This window comes from Sciurus vulgaris (assembly GCF_902686455.1).
Source record: "Sciurus vulgaris genome assembly, chromosome: 15".
Classification (NCBI taxonomy): Eukaryota; Metazoa; Chordata; class Mammalia; order Rodentia; family Sciuridae; genus Sciurus; species Sciurus vulgaris.
In genome coordinates, this window is record NC_136476.1 from 82,941,888 (window position 1) to 82,954,150 (window position 12,263).

The following is a 12,263-nucleotide window of genomic DNA, read 5'->3' on the forward strand; positions in this document are numbered from 1 at the left end:
TCAGTTTCCTCATCTGTAACCAGAACAACGGCCATACCTACTACATGAGATTGTTACAAAGCTTCAATGAGACAGCATCTGGCACATGTTACTTGTAATTATTGACTGAATCCCAGGACAAACTGCTCGAGGGCTAAAGCCCACCACACCATCGAATCAAATTTGTAAAACTGTTTCCTGGCTCCACCCTCCACAGGAACAGATTATGGGAGGGTGTAGTGTAGTGGGACCCCTGGCTCCTCTTCCCCACCCTTTTCCTACCTTCCTGTGGCACAGGCCTCTGTAGGGACCTCTTCTGGAAGGAGACAGCAGGTGGTGGAGGCTGGCATGAAGATGGCTGCTCCTGTCCTAACCTGTCTCTTACCTCATCCTCACCCACACAGGAGATCTGTCTGTCCGACTCTCCTGCAGTGATGACCTTGGTGGACGGGCCAACAGAGGAGAGCGACAACCTCATTTGCGTGGCTTACCGACACCAGTTCGATGTGGTGAATGAGAGCACAGGGGAGGCCTTCAGGCTGCACCATGTGGAGGCCAACAGGGTAAGGTGATGGTTGCAGGGACAGTGGGAATCAGGAGAGATGAAGAGGCATGTGTTCTAACTTTGGATGCCATGTCTCTGATTTCTATCAGTTTGCATGCCATGTATCCAAATTATGTGATACACTATTTAGGCTGAACCACATGAACCTGCCATTTTTGTAGATCAGAAAGCTTCATCTAATACAACCATCCCATTGCCATGCTTAGCTTTTCCAGATCTCAGCTACCCAGATCATGCCTCTGTATATTTCCAGATAAATGACAGAATCCAAAAGCAGAATATAAATAACAAAATAAATGAGAATAATTGCTCACTAATGCATCCGAGGAGGGCCTTTGGAAATCAAGCTTGCTCTTTGTGGCCCTGCAGATTCACATCTTGGGGACTGGGTGGCTCAGATGGGCGTAGCACCCTTCTCTAGCCCCTTAGGGGGCCAGTGGGAAAGAAAGATGGGGCAGAACCCCATTAAGAGAGTGAGAGCAGATCAGCACCAAGGGTCCACATCCCTGGCCCAGGCTGTGTGGAGAACAAGGATTCCTGTCTGGGGACAATCTAGGGCCACCAAAATTGCTCTGTGGCTTTAAGGATGATTGTGTGAGGTCTCATTAGCACTCCACTGCACAGTGGTGAGCTCTCACCACCCTGAGGCCTGTGCCACTGGGAACCACGTCACATGGCCTTAGCACATCTCAGAGCTTTTCAGCCTGTTACCACTGTGAGGCTGGGCACGGCCTGGTACATGGAGCTGCTTGGAGTTCACATGGTCCAGTGCAAACCAGCACTCTGCTTAGGTACAAAGGACAAGCAGAAGGGGGTTGTCACTCCCAGGAAGAATACAGTTCCTCATAGGGTTTCCAAGCCCACAGGCCTACCCCAGTCCTGTTCCACTGAATCAAACCACGGAACTCCTTCCAATTAGGCTTTCTAACCAGTACTGGTGTGTGCTCTATCTAAATATTCATTAAAATTGCTAATTACTATTGTAAGAAAACTTAGGACCTGATTAGATCAAAGTTTTAAGAAGACAGAAAAATCAGAAATAGAAAAATCTAGATCTAATTAGGAGGCCTGTCTTGTCTCCAGCTGTGTTCCATCACAAAGGAATCTGGCATTTCTCCTGTGTTGGTGGTTACGCCCATGTTCCTCCCCAGAGATCTCACTGGTCTGAGAGGTGACAGGGGTTGGGGGTGGTGGTGTTTAAAGGAGCCCCAGGTGATTCTAATGTTCAGCCAAGTTTGGAGCCAGTGGTGTGCTCCATCATCACTTCTCTACCCTGATGGTAATTGGGAGCTTTATTAATATCCTGTTCTGACTCCAGGCGGGATAATCAAATCAGAATTTACTTGGAAACCAAATTTTTTTAAATTCCCCAGGACCCAGGAGAAGGAGTCTATCCTACCCCTCCATTGTTCCACCCCAGCAGCATCCTGGAACCTGAGCCACTGGAAACCTGGGCCAGCAGCAGCCCAGACCTCTCCACGGGGCCTGTGACCTCCACCAGCCCACTGAGTTCTAGAAGGAAGGCCCAATCAGTCCTTTAAAATTCTTTTGCTTTTCAGAACTCTGTGTGACCCACAAAAAGGGCAGAAAGAGGAACTGGAGTTGTAGCACAGTGGCAAAGCTCTTGCCTAGCATGTGTGAGGCACTGGGTTCAATCCCCAGCATCACATGTAAATAAATAAATAAAATAAAAGTTCATTGACAACTAAAAAAAAATATTAAAAAAAAAAAAAAGAGAGAGGCAGAAAGATCATGGCCTGTAGGTCTGTGTTCAGTCGGTCCTGTCCTTAGCAACCAGTTTCCTAGGACTTGACCTGCCTTTTCTAGTGGACAACTTCTCACCTTATTTTAGAGGCACTTCGTGGCATGTTCTAGTTTAAAACAAATCACACTCTAGTGGTTGATAATTGTGTGGTTTAGTGATTATTCATCAGGGTAAGTATAGAGAGAAATCATTTTATTAAACTCTTTCATATCACAGTTATTATGTGTTTATATACCCTGATAATTCACTAGAATGCTTCTGAATTTTTTATTTTGATTCATAAAGGCCCAGGAAGAATTGGGTTTAAATCAGTTTTCTTTGATGACCTCCACATTTTGATTATTTTTATGACAGCAGTAGGAAATAATTCTACAATTCTTTTTTCTTCATTGTGCTTTTTAAAAAACAAAGATACAAGGTTTTACCCTGAGATTAAAAAAAAAAAATTAAGGAAAAAAAGAAAAACAACTCTTCCCTGGGTCCTGACTGGGAGAGGGTCAGTGTGCACAGTCCTCCTGCAGCACATGAGCATCTGCGGAGCACTCAACTAAGTAGGCGGACACAGTTATGCCTTTTTGCAAGGAATTTGCTGTCTAATTGGGGAGCTAAGCCCTAGAGAATGGAAAAGGCAGTGAGCAGTATGATTGCTGATAGCTAGTAAGAAGTAGGCCCAGACTGGCCTTTACCAAGAGGTTTCTGTGCCAATTCAGAGAGCCAGTGCAGAGTGGCTGAGCTGGCCTCAGGTGGTGGGGATTCAGCTCATCGAGTGGCACTCACTAGCTGCCAGCTCTGCATAGTGCCAGTACTGATTGGACCGGTCTAGGTTCCCACCCCATTCTTCCCCTCTTCCCAGCCACCACTTGATTCCCACTTCAGGCTTCACCCCACCTCAGGTTCTGAGATAATTCTAGCTTGAGAGAGGTCAGGTTTAAGCACCAAAGCAGCATCCTGGAAGCCAACATCAAGTGCCTTATACCAACAGGCCTGCAGTATAACCCACTTCCCCAGCTCTAGCAACTAACCTTGGCCTCATTCTCAAATCCAAGGTCGGCTCTGGAAGGAACTGCAGACCTGGGAACTGGACCTGGGATTCTAGTTGAAATACTGGGCCCAGGTCCTGTCTTCAGCCACCTAGAGCCCAGTGGGTGTCAGTTAACTAACCTAGAACCTGGTGGGAGAGCTGACCACTGAGCCAGCAGCAGCTGCCTCTTCCACCTGGTTCGAGGGGCAGAGGACCAGACACCACTTCTGCAAGTCTGTGTTTGGGATTTTTACTACCATCATGTTACTTTCATGATTTTAAAAAGCCAAGAAAATGATACACTTATTTTTTCTGATACACATTTTTTTTCTTTTTTGCTTTGCTGGGGATTGAACCCAGGGCCTTCTGCTTCTACCAACTGAGCTATATCCCCAGCCCAAAACACTTATTTTTAATCAAATAAAAATCCAATGCTATGGCCTACCCCAGACCTCCTACATAGAGATCCATAGGAGCAAGAACCCAGAAATATAGGTCTTTATAGCCCCATAGTTGATCTGGTTGGGAAACAGTGACTCCTGCCAGGCCCGCTCCTAGGGTGCAGACAGACATCGTGTCAAAGCATGAAAGGGGTCTCATTGTGATGAGTGCTAGCGAAGGTCTGAGCAGAGTGGCAATACTCACGGAGAACATGGTCAAGTCCAAGTCATGCTCTACTGTCCCTGAACCCCACCTGGGGCTGGAGCCCACCTGCCCTGCTGCCTGAATCCGGTCATCTGTCAGCAGTCCTGGAACCCCTTGCTGGACCTGCTTGTGGCCAGCTCCCCTCCCCACCCCCAGGGCCTCTGCCTCAGGGCACAGACCTTGGTCTAGAAGGCTTCCTGCACATCCCCTACTGCTGACACTGCCTCTCATCTACCCACCCCAAACACCTACACAGGCTCTTCCACCCAACTAAAGGCTGACTAGGTCTGCCACGCCTCCTGCAGTTAGTCTTTCCATAATTACAATAATCGCAGCCACTACTGAATGAATGCTTCTCCATACCAACCCCCATGTTGGAGTGTGTCATAGCATTATGTCTTGAAATCCTGAAAGGGAAACTGAGGCTCAAATTACATATTTATTAAGTGGCAGAGGCAGGCAGGACTGAAGCCAGGCTGCCTGACTCCAAAGACCATGGCCTTGAACCCAGCATGCTATTGTCTCCACAGTCAGCATAAGGTGGGAGTAGGGCCCTAGTCTGGCAATGTAGCACACAGCCCCTTCTCTCAGAAAGCTCAGTCTGATTGAGCAGACACATTCCTGCAGCACAGCCTGCAGCTGAAAGAGTACTAAAACTGCCTGGCACCCACTGGGACCCTCAGAGGGGTCTGAGGGACTTCAGGGATTATGCCCTCACAGAATGTGCCCACTGGAGCAGGCTCCATGCCTAAGCAATGTGTCAGCTGACGCTAAGTGTTTACAAGTACCAGGCCCTGTGCCCAATACATGCCGAAGTTGGCTCACAGGCTCCTCAACCCATGGGGGAGTCTGGCACTCTGAGGTCTTGGCCACCTCCCTGAGCCTCACTTTTGTCATCTGTAAAATGGGAGCAGTGCCATCCACTTTCCAGGGCTGATGTGAGCGTGAAATGAATTCCCAGGCAGAAGTGCTGGTGAGCAAGTGCGATGGTGGATGCAGAGCTTTGCCAAGGGCAAAAAAGGCAGAAGAAGAGGAAGAAGGGGAGAGGAGGAAGGGGAGCCTTTCCTTTCTTTCACACCTGCAGTGCACTGTCAACACAGATCCAGGTGGTGGTAGAGGTGCTGAAAAGGCTGAAAGATCACACAGCACCCTGGTGTTAGAGGGCCAAGGGTGCTACCAGACACCCATAGCCTGAGAAAGTCTTTTCCAAGTGTCCTTGTCCCACCCACCACTACCACTGCCCATTGTCATTGCAGGTTAATTTTGTTGCAGCTATTGATGTGTATGAAGACGGAGAGGCTGGCCTGCTCCTGTGCTACAACTGTAAGTCGAGGCTGTGTTCTTATTTGCATTTGCCCTGTTGGGCTGCTATTTCTCTGGGCAACTGGAAGGAACTTATGCTTAGATTTGCCTGATGAATCATCCTGGGCTTGTAACTGCACTGTAGGGAGCATCTAAAAGATGTATCCCTCCCTGGATCTCTGCTGTGCCCCAGACCTCTCAGTGATGCTGTCTACAGGATATGCGTCCAGTTCAGGCCCTGTGTGCCACGTGCTGTGCTTAGTGCCCAGTGGTCATTGTCTCATTTAATGCTCATTGCAGACACCTGCAGCAGGTTTTGTCAGCATTCTCCTGCAGAGGTCAGGCACTGAGGGCCTGGAGGAGTGTGCCGCCTCTTTTAAGTTCATGTAGCCTCAAAGCATCAGACCAGGTTTGCACCTCTTGACTCTAAGGTCCCTCTTGACTCCAGGGTCCCAAATTTTAACCTCTGTTACTGCAGGTTGAAAATCCCTCATCCAAAATTCTTGGGCCCAGGAGTGTCTCTGATTTCATATCTCTAGGATTTTAGAATATTTGCACATACATAGTGACATATCTTGGGGCTGGCACCTATATCTAAACCCAAAATTCCCATTTATGTTTCATATACATGCTACGTATATAGGCTAAAAGTAATTTTATTCAACATTTTTAGTGCATTGCATCTTGACTGTGACCCATCATGTGAGGTCAGTTGTGGTATTTTCCACTTGTTGGCCCTCAAAAAGTTTTAGATTTGGGGCCATTTTGGATGTCTGATTCAGAGATTAGGGCTGCTGTATCCTACTTTTTGTGTTTCTTGGGTGTTAATGAAGTCAGCCTCAGCCTGGCTTGTTCAGCCACAGCTGGCTTAGTTTGGGTTAGGTGGCAGAGTGGATTTGGGTGAACCAAAGTTATCAGATAATGTCTTTAAGGATTTTCAGCATATCAAGAGCCAATATTGTACTTCAATAAAAAGAGTTTTTTTAAAAACTAAAAAAAAAAGAAAAAAGGACAATTTTCTGTGTAATTCTGCCCATTCTTAACCAAAACATAAAACATATTTTCCAGCCTAACCTTGTATCAATTTAATATAGTGTTGCTGATTATATCTTGTGAATCAGATATTTTGAGAAATTAATTTGTAATGAACAAATATGAGAAAACCAGTTATTAGCCAAAAAATTTGGAAATATTATTTTCAAAGTCAAGACTTATGGGGCATCAATTAGGGGAAGGTAGTTGGAAGGCAGGAAACACTTTAACAAACAATCACTCGGGACATATTTTATCCACAGATATTAACCTAAACCTTTCCCCAAAAAATGTGTCTTTAAAGTGTGGTCTTTTAATTTTTAAAAAAATCTATGGGGGAAGACACTGTAATAAAAGAAGCTAAAAATAAACAAAAAACAAATGAAACAAAACCAAATTTTTTTAAAATTAAAAAGAAAGAACAGAATGCTATAAAAAATAGTGCTGGTTGTTTCACTGCTCAAAAGGAAAGGAGACGCTCAGGGGAAAGAGAAGCTAAGACAAAACACAGAGTGAGTTTTAGGATAAGAGTATTAATCCCACACAGGCAGCGCGGACACCAATGTGAGTGGCATCCCCTCTGCCACGTGGGAAGCTGGACTAAGCAGTCTGCGTCCACTCGGTGGCTGCTGTGCCAGGTGTGATGTAAGCAGCCCCTTGGTCTCCTGGAGCCCTTCCCTGGCCTGCCTCATGTCCTGCTCCGGCCTCTGGTATCATCTGAGGTTGGGATGGGTGTGTGTTTTCACAGACCCACGGCGTCAGAAGGTAACGTCTGTATGCTCAGACCCCACAGGAGCCAAGGCTTTGACACACCTCGGTCTTCCGAAGTCAAGCCCTTTCTTTGGATCAGGAGTCTGGCTTTCATTTTCTTTCTTTCTTTCTCCCAGCAGGTTGCAGATACCTGGTGAACAGCCCGCAGAGAACCTGAGTGCTCTCCTGTGGCTGCCCAGGCGGCCCCTGTCACTCCTTCCCACAACCACAGCGCTCACTGGTGTTTGTCCATGTTCTTGTCTTGGCCACAGACACTTGGGCAGTAAAGGCCCTTGTCAGCAAGGTGCTGCAGAACAATCGACTCCCCCAAAATTTGAAGCTGATTTTTATCACTTAAGTTCGTTTCTTTTTATTTATTTTTTAAAACAAAAGCAAAATTTATAACACCTTATAAATTCAGAGTTTTATATAGAAGAAATCATTACCTTACATAAGTTAAGGATGAAAATATTTTGTAACAGATTGTGGCTTCCAATTATGTGTTATTTGAGAAAAATATATTCACAAGATAAACTTGGTAGGGGAGTATAAATAGCTCGACATGTCCATGACGTTCTTATTTTCTCATAATTATCTCGTATGTCAAATACCAGAGTAAGAAAAAAGAAAGGAAAGAACACTTTATTGTGACCTTAGCACTCGCCAATTATTCACCTTTAATCTCAATAATATATTGCAGTGCTCAGGGGGAACGTATATGTTTACTGATGACATTTAAGGATGATCACAAAGAGACCACTAGAAGAACTCACATAAGCATGACTTCTTGATGTAACTGGTTTTAATCGTGGGAAGTCTTAACTCCTGCATGAGCAGCATTAAGAAGGCAAGACCTGCTTCTTGGGACATTTTGAGGATTAAGTAGGATTATACTTTAAACCCTAACATCTCCTGGCACAGTGAGGTTTTCTTTTTCTTCCTTTTATTCCAGAGTCACCAAAGTATTGATTCAGAATCCAGTTCGTTTGTTTGTTTTGGGGGCCAGATACCTGGGACTGAACCCAGAGATGCTTTACCACTGAACCACATCTATTTTGATAGGGTCTCACTAAGTTGCTTAGGGCCTTGCTAATAAGTTCCTAAGGCTGGCTTGAACTTGCAATCCTCCTGCCTCAGCCTCCCAAGTCACTGAGATTTCAGGCATGTACCACCACACCCAGCAGAACCCAGTTTTTTAAATCCCCATAGGGTATCAATATGCAGAAAGGACTTTTCTTCAAAGAATTTTACTTTAAAATTAGAAATAGGGCTGGGGAGATAGCTCAGCTGGTAGAGTGCTTGCCTTGCAAGCACAAGGCCCTGAGTTCGTTCCCCGGTACCGCAAAAAAAAAGAAAAAAAAAATTAGAAATAGTGCTTGTCAGCCTGTTCTCCATCAGCTAGATGGAGAAATCAGAGGAGCAAAGGTCATAAGCTCTGAGCTCCTTCCTGTGCAGTGACATTCTTAAAACACCCCTCCAGCAGTGCCACCCTTCAGGCTGCTCTTGGTAACTCAGTAAGGAAGTCTGGGTGCCTTTGTGCTGCTGAAACAGTGCCTGAGACTGGGTAATTTCTAAAGAACCAAAATGTATTTCTCAACAGTCTGGAGGCTGGAAGTCAAGACCAAGGTATGAGCATCTGAGGGGCCTTCCTGTGTCTCCAAACACTGGATGACAGAAGAGCCAAAAAGGGGCAAACTCCTCACATGGCAGGAAAAGGCCATTAACCCATTCCTTCTGACCTAAGTGCCTCCCATTGGGCCCTGCCTCCCAGCACTGTTGCACTGGGGACCAAATCTCCAGCATATGAACTTTTGGGACACATTCAAACCCTCGCAGGAGGCAATTGTACTCAACTGATGAGAGCTGGCAGTGGTCTGGACCACAGTGAAAGCATTGGAGGTGCCAACAGCAGTCAGACCCATGATATGTTTAAATATCAGAACCAAGATCCCAGAGACCCCACATCCACACTCGCCTCTGGCTTCAGGTTCTCAGCAGCAAGCACCACCTTCCGTGGCAACAATGTTTTGTTTGTTTGTTTGTTTTGGTACTGGGGATTGAACTCAGGGGCCACATCCCCAGCCCTTTTTATGTTATTTAGAGACAGGCTCTCACTGAGTTGCTCAGGACCTCACTAAGTTGCTGGCTTTGAACTTGCCATCCTCCTGGCTCTGGGATTACAAGTGTGCGTCACCACACCTGGAACAATATGTTTTTGTGAAACTTTCTTGTTTATACTACTCTTTTAAACTAAATGCTAATATATTGCTGAGGATTAAGTAGGATTATACTTTAAGGAGGAGCTGGGGTGTGGCAGCGGTAGAGGTCATGTTCAGCATGTGCAAGTCCCTGAATTTGATCCTCGGCACCAAAAAGATGAAGAACCAGGAAAATTTGCTGACACATGAAATGTGGGATGTGAGAAAGAAAAAAAAGGAAGCCTGAAGTCTTGGGCATGAAGCATGGAGAATATAATTTCCTGAGATGAGGAAAGCTTTGAGAAGACCCAAGTTTGCCAAGTGTGGTGGCACACACCTGTAATCCCAGTGATTTGGGAGGCTGAGGCAGGAGGATCACAAGATCAGGGCCAGCCTGGGCAACTGAGTAAGGCACTGTCTGGGCAACTGAGTAAGGCACTGTCTCAAAGTAAAAATCAAAAAGGGCTGGAGATGTAGGTCAGTGGGAAAGGGTCCCTAGGTTCACTCCCTAGTACCACAAAAGAAAACAGGAGAATGCCATCCGCCACGTGGCTGGCAGATCAGACGTGACAGGTCAGCACTTGTCCTTAGACTGGGCAGTGTAATGGGCATCACAAACTTTGAGAGGCTCTATCAAGTCATTGGAAGCAGCGAGGGCAAAAGCCCGATTGCAAAGGCACAAAACAGTGGCTGATAAGGTTTGGATGTGAGGTGTCCTCCGAAAGCTCACATGTGAGATAGTGCAAGAAGGTTTGAGGAGAAATGATTGGGTTGTGAGAGCCTTAATCCAATCAGTGAATTAATCCCTGATAGGATCAAGCAGTAACTGAAGTGGTGGGTGTGGCTGAGGAGGTGGGCATTGGGGCGTGGCTTTGAGTATATGTTTGTAGACTAGATAGTCTGGGGTCTCTCTGCTTCCTGATCACCACGTGAGCTGCTTCCCTCTGCCACTCTTCTGCCATGATGTTCTGCCTCACCTCGAGCCCCGAGGAATGGAGTCGGACTTATGTGGACTAAGACCTCTGAAACCCTGAGCCCCCAGATAAACTTTTCCTCCTCTACAATTGTGCTGGTTGGGTCTTTTGGTCACAGTGGCCAAAGGGAAAACAAAGATTACCTGAAGAAGGAAAGACTTTTCCTGTAAGTGAAAAAGGGAAAGGTGGGGGCAAAAACTGGACCCCTCTAGGTCAGAAGGACCTTGTTAATAAGCACGTGACTAAGGCTGCTGAGAAGCACCAGAAGAGAAGGGAACAGCTGTGACACAGGACAACCACGCCACAGAGCATGAAACTCCGAGTCCACTGGCAGGGTGCATGCAGTGAGCACCCAGCACAGCCATGAGGGGTTCTCAGAAGGTGCTGATGTCACGGAAGCCATGTCTTCAGCAGAGAGTGAGGATCCTTTTTTCTTCCCTAACTCCTTTCTTGACTCATTCTGTCAGGAAGCTGTTGTGAGGCAGTAATAGTGTTTTACAAGGCACAGTGGCCATATCAAAGGAGTCCCAAAAGATTACACAGGGAGGGGGAGATGCTTGTTTTGGGTGCTCAAGGAATACCTCCTGCTGCCACGGCCCTTGCCCACAGGTTCATCCTCAGCCAGCAGTCCTGACTCCTCGCCTCTCCATTCTCATGGAGGCAGGTAACACCAGGGGTTTAAAAAAGGCTGATTATGCTGCATGGGATTCTGTGTAACAAGAAGTCACTGGAAGGTGCTGCCTAGAGAGACGAGAGTGAGAAGATAGCTGCACGAGAGGAGAAGGTACAGTCCTGCCGCTGAACCTCAGCACCCATAGCGCCAGACCACAGCGGCCCTCTGTGCCCGCAGCTCACAGGGCAGGCACAGTGCTGGTGTCCCTGAACTTCCCTGAACTGAACCAGACCTGTGCCCAGTGGAATCACAGAGCCATAACAGAGAGAAGCCAGCTCAGGACACGTTTCTGTGCCCACCTTTCTGACCCTGCTGCCTGCTGCTCTTTCAGACTTCATCTCCCTGAACTCTGTCCCACCTCTGGTTTTCTTCTTTCCACTCTGGCTGTTTCTTCCTTGGTCTCTTCTTCCTGCCACCACTGAAATGTCAGCATGCTAGAGGACTGTGTCCTTGCCCTTGTCTGGGGGTTCGTCCCCCCACTGGTGCCGCAAGGCCAGGCCTACTCCAGACTCCAGCGTCATCTCACTTCTCACTCAGTGGCCAACCTTGGCAGCCCAGAAGCACCTCAGGCTCACCTTATCCAATCCAAACTCAGGAGCCTCCTCTCAGGTACCCCCTGCCCTGCCCTAGCAAAGTCCACCGCATCCACCTGTCACCCAGGCCATTGCTCCCGCCCCCCTATTCCTCCACACCCCCAAGCTCCTGGCTGTCTAACCCAAAACTCTGATAATCTCAAATGTGCCATCATCTTTGTTGCTTTGGACCAGTCCTCCTCACTTGGGTCACTGTAGGAGGCAGGTCATTTTTGTTTCAGTGCTAGGGATCAAACCCAGGTCTTGCACATGATATGCAAGTGTCCTACCGCTGAGCTGCTCCCCAGCCCTAGGAGCATAACTTAACTGAACTCTGACTCTGCCTTGGCAGCCTGCCTTCCTTTCCACTCTCCACTGCTGAGAACTACTTTCCTAAAACCCTAATTCAGCCATCTTGCCTTTCTTGTCTATGAACCCCTCCCAAGCTGGCCTCTGCCTCCCTCCCTGCCTGGCCTGTCTCCTGCCTCTCCCAATACACACACTATCCTCCAACCCCACGTCATCTCATCTCTTTACTTGGAAATTGGTAGTCTGCTCCCTTTTCCTGGAAGCCCAACTCTTGTCCCCCAGCACTTGCTAAGGCTGGGGCGTGCTAATCCGCCTCCTGTGAGTATATGCCTCCCCTAGGCTCCCACTGCCCCTGCTTCCTGCTGAGAGAGCATGTGCACTGTGCTCTGAAGCTCCCTGCTTTTCTTTCTATCCATGGCCAAACAGAGCAGGGCCCTGTCCTCCAGAACCTCAGCCCTGAGCACAATCTGCCTTGCAT

At 47.4% G+C, this 12,263-nt stretch overlaps 1 protein-coding gene across 1 annotated transcript in view; it reads left to right on the top strand.

Annotated features, from left to right (window-relative positions):
* The window catches only part of GARNL3 (GTPase activating Rap/RanGAP domain like 3), a 151,960-nt gene that overhangs the window by 126,833 nt on the left and 12,864 nt on the right, over positions 1 to 12,263 (top strand). The window contains 2 exon segments of the mRNA XM_079112895.1: positions 384 to 542; positions 5,232 to 5,298. Of these exon segments, the coding sequence (XP_078969021.1) occupies positions 384 to 542; positions 5,232 to 5,298 (226 nt within the window).